Here is a 15,793-nt window from a genome sequence, read left to right as displayed (position 1 = left end):
GTTTCTGCATATATCCTCGTGGCTGTATTTCTAGGCCGTGATGAGCTTCATGATTTCAGTTGAAATAAAGTCAGCTGAGCATTAAAACATGTTGGGGTATTTTAATGAAACTGAAAAGAGGAAAAGAGAACAAAGTGCAGCAACCAAATGCTTGCAATCCAAAGTGCATTAAGAAAGAAGTATGTCCAAGATTTCTCCCTCACCTTATGAAGGTTTCTCCTTTTTTTGTCAGTGTAACTTCAATGTTATAGCTAGTCAATGTTTTTATCAGTAATATCAGTAAAATACCAGTACTTTTTTCCAGGAAACATCATCCCCAGTGCAAGTGTGTTTCTGCCACTTGGCAAATAGTAATTAAGGACGGGGAAATCGTGTTATTTGTCCAGGCCTTTTTGCCTCTTCCTCTCTCCCTTAAAGGTCCCAAGAATGACCCTCTGATTTCCCTCTTCACACTTTCAACTCTCACCATCTAGGCATCTCACACTCACAGCTGTCATAGGCAATATCTGGAGACTAGAACTGAGATGAAGAAACCAGACACTACAAACCATTTAAACAAAATACAGACTTCTCAAAGCTGTCATGTGCTTTCTGAAAACATAATCTAACACAGTCAGCTAAAACTGCTCCTGTGGTTTCACTCACACCACCTCTGCAGGCTGTGGTTTGTCAGCAGTAATACCATAGGGAGGCTCACAGGGAGGAGGCAAGGGCTGTTGGACAGTTTCAAGAACACACCTTGGTGACTCTACACAGTCTGCATGACCAGGCGGATGAGACACACAACACGTAGCTGCTGGAACAGCCCTGCCCAACACCAGCTCCACAATTTCACTGACCTGTGTTCTTCCTTCTTGCTGAGCCACTCTGCAAAGGCACTACATGCTTGTTGCATCTTGTGTTCAGACTACATGACACTATTGCACACAAGGGTGTGGGAAACACCATGCTCGGCACCTGCACAGCACAAGACTACATGAGGGGAACCACATCTCCAGTGTATGACAGCTACCCTCACTTTCTGCCTGCTGCTCCCACCGATGTATGGCAGCCCACCTTATGCTCAAACTTCTCTTAGTATGGGGCAAAAGCTTTGAAGAATGGAGCAAGCAAATGTTTAACATGTAATCTCCTCAACGTTCAACATTTGAAGTTTACTATACCCTTCAAGGAGGCTGAGTTTTACAAGTTCAGTTTGCAAATCTTGAGGTCCTTCCTTTCCTCAGCTGGTGCTACACTTGCAGCAGAAAGCAGAGCAGTATCAAGAGAAGCTTAATCAAAGAACAGCAGTGTTAATAAGACTGATAAATTGGTTACATGGGAGGAAACGTAAACAGAGAGTAGACTCAACAAAAAATCAATGGGGGAGGACAGTAAAGGACAGAGGGCAGACCAAAGCAGAGGTCACTCCCCAGGAACACTTGATCACAGAGCTGCGAACACAGGCCATAGGTAACAGTTGAGAAGTTCCAAGTAACAAAGGATTCCACAGTCTCCTTTCATCCAAAGACATAACATCACTTATTGAAACTACAGTTTCCTTGCACAACTATATGATACAAATTTATTTGGCGTAGATACTTAACAGTCCTGAATCTGAGAGAGATTGGTTTAGCTATTAACACTACTGTCACTTTATAAAGCTGCTTGTGGTCATGTAAGAGCAAGAAGTGAGAGGTCACCACGACACCTCAGGTCATGTCACTTCACCTACGCTTTGCCAGCTGCTCCCCCTCATAGCTGTGAACCCGTACACCTACCCTGAGAAAGCAAAGCCCTTCCTCAGACAGACATACCAAGCCTTTTGCTTCCCTGCATCACTGCCTTTTGTCTAGGAGACACAGCCTCTTTGAGGGGCCACAGGTAGACTGGCATGGGCACAGCCAGCTGGAGAAGGGCTGGTCAGGCAGAGGAGGCTTCAGTCTGACAAGCTGGCAGAAGGAAGAATCCAGCTTCAGATAGTGTAGGTAAAAAATTAAGGGTAGCTCTTTCAAAGAGGGATGGCACCAGGACTTGCTAAAGAAACACAGGAAAACATGTATGTTCAGAAAATCTGTTTTCCTCTTCAGGCTATTGTGGAGAGCTGTTAATGGGGTCACTGGCCCAGGCTTGCTGGCCACTGGCAGCACAGAAACTGTGGCTGGGCCATGACTACTGAGAAATCCCCAAAGTCCACCATGTACACCCCCAAAAGTACAGTAGCTCCAAGGCAGCAAATTCAGTGTGAGGAGGATGTGCTAGACCTTGGAGTTACATGCTGAGGATGGATGGCAGGTGTAAGGGGGAATTAAGGAGATGCTGGATTTGATGTGCTGGTACTACACATTGCAAAGCCACGACGCTTGACAGAGTCTTACTTGTGGCAGCCCTAGGTTTTTATTAGGTAGCATATGATTTTCAAAATCACTTGGTGTGCTCCTCACTCTGTTTCCATTTATTTCAATCCTGCAGTGGTTTGCATGGGAGCAGGACAAAGACACATATTCCTGAAAAGCCACACCTGCACAGTGCAGACAGTATAGCACCTTGCCCTTGTTTTCAAGGACATTCCCATCGGGTTCACAAATACTGATGGAAAATACGCTACTGCAAAGAAGCACAGCAACTGGGAAAAGGGAAATAACAAATCCAGTGCTAGTAAATATTTTTTTCATTATTTATTAATTTTACCTACTGGGCATTCTGAGAAAAGGAAATATGAGTATCTGTACATTCCTTTTCAGTGAGTTTATATAGGCAACTGTTTAAAAGGCAGGTCAGGTGTTGAAGAGAACAAGCATTTCTTCACAGCTGTTTTCAGCTAGCAAAAATATTTGACTTCTGAGAAGAAAAAGACACACAGGTCTTTGAGATAAAAGTCTTAATTCCAATACAGCATAAGGAGGAATATCAGGCTGTTCAATGATAATTGAGTCAAAATCATCACAGACATAGTTACGCATCTTATGGAAGATTTGATGTCTACAGACAACAGAGCAAGCAAAAAGTATACACTATGAGCCAGAATCAAACTCAGTCTTCCCACATAATAGGACACACTGAAAAACAAGCCAGCCACTTTTCCATCAGGGAAGGGGGTATTCATCTTGAAGATCCTACACGTTTGTGAGACTTGAAGAGCAAATCATATAGAATGCTGTACATTCACCTTTAGCAAACTAAGACTTTGTTATCTCAAAACCCATGCCCTGCATATCTTCATGCAAAGGAAACAGAATATTAAGGCAAGGGAAAAAACATCCTTACTGAGGGAAAACACCGGCGCTGGTTTATTGGGAGAATATAATTTTTGGAGTTGGTGGGGAGAGATTTCTTATTTCAGACATCCCACATATATAAAGCTGCCCAATAGCTGCCTATGATAATCTGTGGTTGTGACACATAATACATCCTAAAGGCAAGAAAAACCGATTTCCAGGATCAACAGCCACCAATTACAGCTCTCATAGAAGCTGTGACTCTCAGCCCTACCCTTTCAGTTTAATGAAGTTATCATTTTTGTTCAGCACAGACAAGTATTCTGATTAAAAAAAGCTCGGGGCTTTCAGAAAGCATGTATCCAGCTTTTCCTTCCCACCATCCTCCTTCACCTCACCACACAGTTACCCACCCATTTTATCCTAAATGCATCTTTCAGCTTCAGCATGGTTGGAGGAAAGAGGACAGTCATTAGTAGTCAGCGCTACTGTTTCTAAATGAAGGCAGTTTTAAATTCCTTCTTCTAATTTTAAAATTATTCTGAAGCCCAAAGCATCAATTCAGGCAAAATGGACACACTGTTAAAGGAAATTCATGCTGCTGCAGTCACTAGGGAAGGCATAATAACCTCATATAGCTTGGTCAGATCCTGTGAGTGATCAAAGGAGCAAAAGGGATGAGTACAAAAGAACATACACAGCTCTGCAAGGGGTGGCAAGTTCAATAATCTGACTCTTTTTACAAGTAACTTACAATGGGTGCTGAAACATAAATTGTGTCATAATCCTTTATTATTTTTCCAGTTTAATGTCAGCAGTTGCAGGCCAGCACTGACTCTGCATGGGCCTCTCCTTCCCGCGGATCCCTCAGCACATTCATTTCCAGGCACATCCTCCCAGCCTTTATCAGGACTGATGCCTTGAAGCAGAGCTGCCATGCCTCTGTTACATCTTTTACAGCATGCAGCTCTGCTTTGGGGGTGCAGAGAAAATGGGATAAATGTAAAGCAGGCCTCTCCTAGACCACAGCACTTGGGAAGTGTTGCAGTAGCTGCGTGCTGAGCCTCAGCTCCATGCCCAAACAGAAGGAAAAAAACCATCCCAGATCCCTTGAGAAAAGCCTACTCAGTGGAACTTCCTGGAGCTGCTGGTGTTTAAACTCTTGTTTTGCATTGTTTCACTCATGCAAGGAGGGGGAGGGCAGGGGGAACTAAGCATTCTCCTGTCACTGTCATCACACCAGTAAGTGGCTCTCAACCCTCCGCAGTCAATGCAGCAGCCACTGCTCAGCCTGCTCAACACAAATACCAGCCCTGCCACCTCTCCCCCAGAGCACCCAGGGCCTCCTGCCTGACTCCTCACGGACCAGTAAGAGGCTAAAAGAGGAAGATCCACACAGACTGTCCTTCCAAACAGGTCGCACATCTGAATTCTCAGCTGTCACAGTGTTTATGATTAAGAGGCATTCGCAGCAAGCACTGAGGTCTCCGGTCGCTGTAACCCGGAAGCTCAGGACGAGGGGACTTTGAAAAGAAAGGTCAAAAAAATCCAGAGGATTTGTGTAGGAGTTTTTTGTTTGTTTGTTTTGGTGGTGTTTTTCCCTGCTTCTTGAAAGAGAATGAACTTTGTGATATTTCTACCCTGCAGGTATGAGCAGACTCCACAAGGCACACACGAGCCCTGCTCCCTTGCACATCAGCATCCAGACAGGAAATTTGGTGAAAGAAGCATAGGTTTGCCCACTGTATGTTACCAGATGAAACGTTCGAGGCAAATTTGGCATGAGATACTTTTCTGTCACTCTCTAGAAACACTAATTCCCAAAGTCCAGGTTTACTCACTAGAAGTCAATAAAGTCCAAGTGACTTGAAGAGAAAAAACCTCTAGATCTGAAAACAAGTTCCCCATCTCTGACTCAAGTACATTTTTAAAGCTTTATGCTAACAACCTGCTATTTGTTTTACACTCCTCTATAATTCAGCCCATGGTCATGGTGAGAGAACACTGGGACAGCATCTACCCCTCTGCATTCCTGCCAAGTGATTGCAGAGACACAAACTACAGACTATTTTGGGGGAAAAAGGGGATGGGAGGAGAAAGAGGCCAGGAAAAACGACCATTTAAATATTAACAAAACCAGATATCCATCCAAAACGAGGGATGGACTCCTCAAGCAGGTTGCTAATCATCACAATTGGAAGAAACTAGGAATTAGTAAATGGTGTGACAATTTGGGAAGATGGTAGAGTCTTGGTAGAGTCCACAGGAGTGGCACACCTGGTATTACCCTGGTATCACCAAAAGTAGGGAGTCAAGCAATCGCAGACTGTTAGCTTTCAGTCAAAAGGAACATTCTTTTAGCTAGGATAAACTTCTTAGATCTTAGAGCTGAAATAGTAATTTTACCACCACAATGTAAAATCTAAGGAAAGGGCACTTCCAGGAAATAAACATCTACTGACTTACACTCTTCAGTGGCACACACTCCCCCAGTTATTTCTGTTCCCTGTACTGGAGAGGTGTAAGAATCACTTTGCCAGCTGCTATGCCCTGTCTTAGCATTACATTCATAAGGTCAGCCAACATGACAGTAAACACAGCTTTTTAATTAACAAGTTTTCTTTCCTTTCAAAATGTGCCTCCTGAAGAGGTCCTCCAAGAGGAATTGCTGAAACAATTGTGTGCCACTGTTTGACGTTTCTGTGACTAGCATGAATAAAATGCAAAATTGAATCCTATTACAGGTAAGTGCAAATGGACAGTAGAACAAGAGGAAAAAAATCTGAATAGATAGTAAGGGAAGAAAGAGATGCAAAGTCTTAAAAAGCACTCACTGCAAATGTAACTACTCTTCTCCAACTAGAAGTCACTAGTAAAACCTGCAGGCTGTGGAAGAACAGGATTGGATCTACGCTGAATGCTTTGTAAAGTCCCAGAATTCCGTTCACAAGCCAACATCATGCTGGGAAATAACCACCTCTAAACAATACAATCATATATTCTGAAAATACTAATTGAAGCTTTTAGCATGCTGGCAGCATAAGCGTTATGTACACACACAGAAGGTGTGAGAAATAAAAGGCAGCACAGACCCACACAGCAGGAAGGAGATCACTCCACTCCTAAGAAGTCTTCTTATAGGCTTCAAAAGGTTCAAGACCCCTGCATATTTTCATATCTTGGTGTTACTCTCAAGCACAACCAAGGCACTCTTTAGGCCACAGTAAGCATTTCTGAAGTCCAGAGGGGGCTCTCCAGGGGCTGCCTGAAGGGACAATCAGTACTGTGTCACAGATTCCCGCATCAGGAGATCTGGTTCACTTCCAGAGCTGGACAGAGGTCAGCCACTTCTAGCTGCCCTCATGGGCTTGGCAGAATCAAGCCACAGAGCAGTAAAAACAAAAGACCACAGCCCACACTACCCTGTCCAACAGAGGCTGGAGAGATGCAGCTGCAAGACTCCCAATTCCAGCCCTTCTCTACTTCAGTCTTCTCTATAATTTCCAACAGCTAGGATTCCATCTTCCACATGTACATCTTCACTATTAGCCACAGCTTCATTCAGAGGTCCACAACGAAAGTTTCCAATGGAAAAAAGAAAATACAGTCTTTGACAAGCCTTTCACACAGAAGGTGTAAGGTTGTCTTTATCCCATGCAGGGGAAGTGGGGGTGAAAGAAGGCTTGATTTCTGTTGCTCTAATTTGGTAAAGAAAACTAAGAAATTCAGTTCCCAATGCTGCAAGACAAAGCAGACCACACAAAGCAGTATGTGGGATGGGACTCTCCCCCAGTTTACTGTTACCATAAAGATTGCTATGACAGTTCACCATTCTCTAAAGAGAAACTGTTCCCAGCTTTAGAGCACATCCCTCCCAACTGCCCTGACCATCAGAAATCCCATTGCAAGCACAGTCAATAGTGGTGCACTGGTAGAGAAACACAATTTCTCAAGAATGGCCACAGGCTCCTCAGAGAGTAGCACAGCAGAACCCTTATCAGAATAAATGAACCCTCCAGGATAACTGGGAGTTGGTGTCACATCTTGGGGACAGACCCTTCATTTAAGGGGTAGAAGAATGGTATGTGGGATCAAACACAGAGAACTTTGTTCTATTTCAAAATCTCAGGCTGTCCCTCTTCTACAGTCCTAGTGGAAGGCAGGATTACCTAGCTGACAGAGGTCTACACTTCATCATTCCAGATTCATGATATCCATTTCCAGCTCTGATCTTATACTTGCTGTGAATCTTCCATTTTCATCATCATCTTACACTTGCTTTATCTTATGAGTAAAACATCAAGCTAGTTAGATGATCTGCAGGATGAAGCATCCTCACCAGTTTGAGTTGAATATTCACTAGGTTTGTCTTCCTTTCACTAAGCACCTCATTTGTTCCAGGGCCTAAATTTACAAATCCTCATAAGATGAATAGTGTGATGTTCACAGACAGGACATAAGTGGTCCTGATAATCTCAACCTCTTTCAATAATTGTCCAGAAACCATTCCGTGGAAAAGCAAGAGAGGCCAGATTCACAGCCACCTCTTCTAATCCAGCACCCTGGTCATGCAGCATCCAACACCTACCATCCATTTTGAGAGAAAGAGACAAAAGACAAAGGAGCGATGGAACCAGCCATGTCAGCTTTGCACATACTACATGGAGAACTGGCTATTTTGAACATATCTTATCTCTCTATCATGCAATAACAGGTTACGCTACAGAAGCCCCAAGCCATACAGAGGGCTGCCTGCAATTTGAGGAATTTTTACTCTAATTACCCACAGCAGGATTTTTTTATATTATGGAAACAGAAATACCAGTACCTTTACCACATGCCAAAACCAAGAACTTAATGGTAGGTAAACTGAAAGACCAACATTCAAAAGAGTCCACAAGAAAGGCTTCGGTTACTTCAAATAATAATTCACAATTACATCACTCCTGCACCCTGGGAAGGAGTAGCAGTATCTGCCTGTGGTTCTGCCCTCATGGATTCTGCCTACTTGAACATGACAAAAAATGCAAAGTGAGTCTGGGGAACACAATGCTACCATGACCTTCTTCGAGGTTAAGAAACCATGAAGGAGTGAAGGCACAAGTTGACAAGAGATTCCAAGACAGGAAAACAAGATTTACAAACCCTTCAGGCCAAACTAAGTTTGTTCTCCACAGCTATACTCAGATCCACTTGTATTCTTTGACATGAGTGAGAAACTTCCCAGCAACAACTGAACAATGCAGTGCAATAGGAAAGACAAAGTAGAAGAGCTTGGTACTCATGGCCCTCTCCATTTTACAAAAGGGAAACATAATGCCAAATAACAAAATCTGCCCTTGCCTCTGTTTTGGTGCATTTCCAAGACAAAGTGAGCAGACCTGTCTCCTCATCCATGCTGCTCAGCTTTAGCTTTCCAGAGTCAGCTGGTATTATTCAGTATCATTACTGCATTACGTGACATGATTATCAGCTCTGAGCTGGTCTGGCTCTAGAGCAAAAAGTACAAAGCAGCTTCCATAATCTTCTCAGCACACCAGCCTCGAGACAGTTTGAAGCTTATACAAAAAGCAGACTTACCTGGCTTGCTTCCTTCACAGTCATGTCCCAGTTGACCTTTGGTGTTCAATCCACAGGTATACACCTCTCCATCTTCCAAAAGGAACACAGAGTGGTTTCCTCCACATGCCACCTCCTTGACATTTCTGTCATGAATGAATCCATATACCTGTGGTTCAGGAATGATGACCTGGAGGTTGCTACCTATTCCAGGTTGTCCAAAAGACGAGTAACCCCAGCATAGCATTTTCTCTCTTTTCAGCAAGTCATGTATCCTTCCTGGGCAAGAGAAATAGGGGAATGAGTGTGAATGAAGCAAGTACTCCACAAGTGATCCAACACAGATCCTGCTGCTCAGAGCAGGAGGTGGAAAAAACAGAAAAGACATTGCTGGCATGACTGTCAGGTTTGGGAACTGCCAGTAAACCATTACATAAAGAGGGACCACAACAGCTCAGCTCTGATACTGAATCAGCACCTTCATGCCTTGGCTATCTCCATCTTCAAGGTTGTTAGAAGTGTTCTGAAACCCAGTAGATTGAGCTTTTACTTTAGAAAAATCACTCCGCTTCAAACATGAAATGTCAAACAACTCCCCAAACCAACTGTAGCACTTTTAGACTAACAGGTCCAAACCTCAACTTTTAGAATTATAGCATCATATTTGAGATCACTTCTAAAGAAATCTTTAAAAACTATCTCAAAGGTTGTCAGACCAGTCCTGAACACACCGATACAGTATTTGTCGTGTACTGGCCAATGCAGAACTGAGTTATCTATGATAAAACCAGACTAAGAAATACTTTGCTCCAGTGAACACATTCTTATAACCCAAATTTCTGCACGTACACACACACCCCTAAACTGCAGCAATAATTTCCCAAGAAGCAGCACACTGACAGCTTGGCCCTGACAGCAATGGAGAGGTAATGTTGATGCAACTTGCCAGCAGTCAGGTGTTATCTTTTGTGCTGTGCTCAGTGAAAGTCAGGGATTTGAGAATGGAGTAATATGGGAAGGGAAAAATCACAGCAACAGAAAAGGTCCAAAGAACTACTCGGCATGAACTTCATAATGACAACAGGATGCTAATGGATAAAAGCCAGGGGAAGGGAAACAGCATTCCAGAAGAAGCATGTGAAAGATTTTAGTAACACTCCCTTGTCACTCCTAATCTCAATAGTTTTGGGTTTATTTGTTAAGCATGCTATACAAGACATTGAGAACTCCTCTGACTGAGCCAGAAACTAATTAAAACTTCTTTTTGCAAAGCGAAGAAAAAAGAAGATTAGAAAATGAAATATCTGAGACATCAAGTTTTACAACAGACTATGCCAAGTTTTAAGCTAAGGCAATTTACAGCAGCATTTCCTATCTTACCACAAGACAGAAAACCAAAAGGTAACCCTTGAAACACTAAAGATTAGTTCTCCCCCTCGGAGCAGACAGGAAACACATGTATTCCGTTTGTTTCCAGAACCTGGTGCTAATTCCAGCTCTAGGCATTACAATAAAGCCTTTCCTAATCTAAGCAGTAAGTGACGGGTGTTCATCTCTCTGTCAGCAGTGGTCACTTCCTCTGAGGTAGGACAAGCTAGAGGGGGGAGGGAGAGGATTGGATTTTCCAGTTAGTATTTCATCAGTGGTGCAATTTCCTACCACAAACCGTTTACTAGGATCTCTTATTATGTGCTTTAAATCATGCTGTGAACCCCATTTATGTCTACCAGACCTTGCTCCTCTGTAGCACAATTCAATTCATTCACACCCACATGTGCTCCAAAGCACCCAGAGGAAAAAGCAGAAGCTTACAAGGCTCTGCCTAGTTCAATCAGTCATGGGGTACGCTGCATTTGGTCGCCCTCAGCACAAAAGCCTGAAAGATACCCACTGCACTGGCTATGCTAAGAATAGGAATGCCGTGGGACACAAGAAAATTGAAGTGTGTCCATGTGCTTTAAATGGCACAACTGCTACACTTATAGTGAACTTCATGTTCTATCACAACAAAATGAAACAAAAAACCCAAACCATAAATGCATGAGCAACACCCTGAAAGTGGTAGGGAATCACTTCAAAACAGAATCCTGAAACGGCAGAAATCTGGGACTGTAATGTCTCTCAGCCTGGCGAATTGCCTTGTTATGAAGATACAAGAAAGATATAAGCAACACAACAGCAACAATACTGAAGATCCAAAGATCCCATTCCCTGCTAAGATAAATGGATACTGACTCTGAGCTGAAAAGATTTCACCAGGTACAACTTGAACTATGATGACATTGTAATGTCATCATATGATGAGCTAAATATTAATTTGGGATACCTTCTAAAAGGGTTCCTCAACAGTCTGCTCCCTATAGACTTTGTCTTCCCCAGTGCTAGATTCATTTAAAAATGCTAAAAATACTTTAATTGCTTTCCTTGTGTTCATATTACACACAAGAATTTGCTGCTAATGGGCGGGGGATGTGATGGGATAGGTAAGAGATGTTTTTACCTCCAGCTAAGACACTTTTCAAAACACCAAGAGTTCAAACTCCCAGTAATCCATATAAATGCTGGGGCGATATTTCAGAGTTCAACCCTCATGCATGCTAGTGGCCACATTTTCTGAAGCCCCTCAAGTTTAACAATCCCAATGGCAGACAAGGAAAATCCAGTCTTCACTGGATTTTTTTTTTTTGTTAGTTCTTTTCAAACCATCTTGCCCATCCTCAAAACATTTTACCAATAAATCCCTGTGCAGTTCAGTTTCATGGGGAGTCCTTTCCACTGGAGAGCAGCACTTTCCTTTCCAGAGAGAAAACCAACATAACCACTTTCAATTTGTTAGTACAGGCACAGCTAAATATTTCCAGTGGCCTGGTGAATTTACTTATGTTGAAGACAGCACATTTTTAAAACCACAACTTTAAGACAGCTTATTTTCTTCCCCCAAGAAAAGCTGCTGCAAGTCTAAATACATCATGGGTTCAAGTAGGAGCTGTGTCCTTTAAATGACAATTTCACATTCAGTCTCCAATCTGGTTAAGGCAGTTACTCTTCCTTGACAGTAGCAGAGGAAGTAAAAATCCATATTATAGTGCAGACCACCTCTACAAGTTGCATACCTTTCCTATGTTAAAACAATTACATAAAAAGTTTCTGGTATAGGTAAGCACTAGCAGACAATGTATGCCTGCATATACGTGCATATATATATGTATATATATAGAAATATACATAAGATTTATATTCACTTATCTGAAATTTTTAAGTGATTAATATTCCTAGCGCCCAATGCAATACACCTTATAAAACATGAATATTTATCTTTGGGGGACAAACCCCTAGGGGAGATGTTTTTCTTAAATGCATCAGTTAGGTCATTAAAGTTCCCAGTTCCTTTTAAAAATTGGATTGCAAGAAGCACAAGAACTGCAGTACCCAACCACAGCATCTACTCCTGTTCTTCACAAATCACAACACAGCCAGCTTGGTATTCAGGTTTCAGAGATAAGAGCAGATGCAATGCAGTAAAGACAGTCATTTGCAGAGACTCTCTACATATAACAAACATTAAAAAAAGAAGGGGGTAAAGGTATAATGCCACATCGTCAAAGCCTGACATTCCAGGAATAATTCACCATCAAAACAGTGAAGGATGTACACAGCACAGCTAGAACTAGGAAAACCTCACACTGTAAGGAATATTTTCAGGAAACCTATTGTGGGTGGAAGACCCACCCTCTGCTATAATAAGGCTCAGCTGACATACTAAGTATATATCCTTTGGTGAAAAAAGAACCCTGTTGAATTGGTAAAAAAATAATGCTACATGTACAACCCTGACAGGACATGTTTTATTTTGTGTTTATTTTTCCTCTCTGTATTTTTAATACCTCTCATGCCATACACAGTCCTTCACACAAACATATTCTAAAGCCACTTCTACTCTGTGCCCTTTCTGGGAAAGTCAGCTAAGTAAATACCGTGATTGCAACAAGCAACACTCAATGCTGAATGCTCTCTAAACAAAGAGATCTGCCAGCTGGCAGAGCATGAATAAACAAGTTTTTCCTTCCCTCTTGTTTGTGAGATTTCAGCTAGCAAATGTATTCCTTCTACCAGTATTGTTCAACAATCACAGAATTTATTGCTTCTTTCTGCCACTGAGCCTTCAAGCGCAGTTTCTTCTTCTGCCTCCGTTTTAGTCCAACTCAATATCCAATCAAGGGTACAGAACAGGAGAATACAAGGTGTATCAGCAAATGAGTTAAAGAAGGAATAGAGCATTTCCACTGCACAACCACACGCCCTCAGCTGGACGTGCCCCACCAAAACCATTTAAAAATAGATACCTAAAATCAAACAAGACACCCTCCCAATCACCTCCATTTTGCAATCCCAGTAAAAACACCTCCCTGCATTCACCCCGAGCAGGGGCTTCTTGGCTTCCGTACTGCTGTTGCTTCCCACGCCCAGACTGCTTCCCGCGGACACACACGGATCCCGGCCCGTCAGCAGCGGCCTCGGGCACCCCCGGACAGCCCTCGGGGGCAGCCGCTCTCCGCCCTGAAGCCAGTGCTGCAGCCCCAGCAGCGCCGCCCGGCTCCTGCCGCATCCCCGCGGCCGCCCCCGGCGCCCGCACCGCCTGGGGAGGCGCTGCCCGGGGACGCTCCGCCAAGCCCCAGCCCCGGCTCCGGCTCCCCCCGCACCGTGTCGGCTCCGGGACCGACCGCAGCCTCCCCGCGGATAGGTCCGGGCTCTCGCTCTCCCTGCCTGGCACTCACCACCGACCCCGCCGCAGCCGCCGCGGCGACGAGGAAGTCCAGCCCCGCCACCCCGGGAGTGACGCGCGGCGCGGCCAATGCGCGGGGCGGGCCGGGAATCTCCCTGCCCTGGGGCCGGGACGCTGCCTGCCTGCGGTCAGAGCCCCGTGCGCTCGCCCGGCCTGCCTGCCGGTGCTGAAATACCGAGGGAATGCGGCGGCTGCTGGCACGGGCGGCTCTCGCAAGCCTGAGCCTCTTCGGGCGGGCAGGGCAGCCTCGGGACAACAGAAACCAACGGGCAAAGTTAAGCACATTCTAGAATTTAAGCTGCTCTAAGTTAAGGTCGCCGGGGAAGACCAGCTTTCCGCTTTTGGAAAACGTGTTAAGCATGAAATACCACTTATTGATGACAATAGTCAGTTCCTTTCCCCGAGTCTGGTCTTTCATCTTGCATTTTATGTGGTCTCCAGGCACCTGCCAGCCTTATTTGTTTAGGAAGGCGTACATTTTATACAAAGTTTCAACCTCAGGAAAAGGTCTGTTGTCAGAGCATAAATCTGTTGGGGGGGGGGGGGGGGGGGGAGGGGGAAGGCCAATGAGCAAGCAATTATGTAACTCCTGAGTCCTCATTTTCTGGTTTTAATGCCAGCCATTAGGAAAAGGCTGCGCCCTACAAGAGTAATGCACAAGCTGGATCCCGTTCAGACCACCAAAATGACTGTCAGTATTTGAGTAAACCTCAGAGAGATGTTTGCAAGGGCTCAGGATGCAGGAAGAGGTCCCTAAAGCAAGTCCAATGCCCACAGTATTCATCACCCTTGTACTACATCTCTGGCCGTTCTCAGTGTTTGTGCACTTAGCATGCAATGTGTCACTTATCAGGTGAAAAATGAGCAGTATTTGAATGGATCATGCGTGTTTAGCATAAAAAGAGCTACTCTAGTGTAAAATTACACCTGTGATGTAACAGCTTTGACTCGACCAGTGTTACAAGCAGCTTCTAGAACAACTAAAAGCACAGATAGAGGAAAATATATTTCCTGTGTTTGCTTTTGTTTCTGTTTTGTTTATTTCATCGTATGGAGACCTTTGCAAAATAGTCGGTCTTTACATTCAGTTTCCTCTGTTCCTGATTGAGCTATGAAAGAGGGGAAGGTACACACAGAAAAAAAAAGTTAAAAGAAGTAGATGATGTAGCAAAGCCTGCAGTTTTTACGAGGGAGTCTTGTTGAAACCATTTTAGCTTTGTGGAGAACTTTCAAGGCTGCTCATTCATAAATGGATACAATTTTATATAAAGACATCAAAATAGCCCCTCTCTGGCAGTGTCCCTACACTCTGCTGTGCACACTTCCCACTGGAGCCTGCTGCTGCCACTGCGGATTTCTTCCTAAGAGCCCAGGTTGTCGCACCATGGATCTTCCTCACCTGGACTCAGTCAGGCTGGATCAGGCTGGAGTCATGGTCTCCCTGCTGGCTAAGGGCTGCCGCAGGCATGGTGAGGCTGAACCTTTGCCAGAAGAACATGTAGCTCATCATTTCCTTGATGGGTTAGGTCATCCAGAGACCAGGTCTGAAGGTATTCAGAGATGACAAAATCTGCTGTTCATCCTGATTTCCAAAGCACCTCTCTTTTCCCCCAAGCAGCTGAATAACAGTTCAGTATCCAGAGGCACATGGGCAAGCATTTGGTGAGATCTCTTGAATTCTGCAGTAATACAGGTTCATAAAATTATCTCCACAAAGGAAGATGAGGTGGCACCTTCCACCTGTCCTGCAAACTCTGTTCCAGTAGGTGTTTTCCCCCAGAACCCTTCACTAGGTGCTGTTTGTAGTTCTCTGGTCCCGTGGGCCATGGCACACACCTTCTAAGAGGGCTGGGCAAAGGCAGTGATGCTTTATGCCTGGTCAGCCCTGCCTGTTGTCAGGCCTGAGAAGAGCAGGAAAGCTCAAGGCAGAGCAGAGCACACCTCCACAGGGGTCACAAGTCTATGCCCCAGGGACCTGGGCGAGAAAGCTTTTGTGAGTAGTAAAAGTCCTTATTCGTGCCCATAAATGCCTCTGTGTTGATGTGAAAGCAATGAACTCTTCTGCACTCTTTTCTTTTTTGGCCCTTCCCATGTTAGGGAAATGCTCTTCAGAGGGGCTCAGCTGGGGTGGTGGTAAGGCAATGTCCCACCACCTCCCATGGAAGCAGTATTTCTATGTGGTGTCCTTCCTGAAGTTCACCCCTCACTCACTTCACCAGGATACCTCCCTAATTTCTCATGGCTTACAAGTTGC

General features: G+C 44.3%; 1 protein-coding gene across 4 annotated transcripts in view; it reads right to left on the bottom strand.

Moving 5' to 3' along the window:
• HERC3 (HECT and RLD domain containing E3 ubiquitin protein ligase 3) overlaps window positions 1-13,634 on the bottom strand; it is a 48,441-nt gene extending 34,807 nt beyond the window's left edge. Inside the window, exons 1-2 of one of the 4 annotated variants that reach the window (XM_071555831.1) lie at window positions 13,532-13,634; window positions 8,778-9,035 (exon numbers count right to left, since the gene is read on the bottom strand). In XM_071555831.1, coding sequence (XP_071411932.1) covers window positions 8,778-9,003 — 226 coding nt within the window. In that variant the 5' untranslated portion in view covers window positions 9,004-9,035; window positions 13,532-13,634. The other 3 variants (XM_071555832.1, XM_071555829.1, XM_071555830.1) reach the window with 3 other exon arrangements.
• Window positions 13,635-15,793: the final 2,159 nt, after the last annotated feature.

The sequence above is a fragment of the Pithys albifrons genome, chromosome 5 (genome assembly GCF_047495875.1).
Source record: "Pithys albifrons albifrons isolate INPA30051 chromosome 5, PitAlb_v1, whole genome shotgun sequence".
Lineage (NCBI taxonomy): Eukaryota > Metazoa > Chordata > Aves > Passeriformes > Thamnophilidae > Pithys > Pithys albifrons.
The sequence above is the reverse complement of the archived record's forward strand: the minus strand, read 5'-3'. Positions and strand labels throughout refer to the sequence as shown.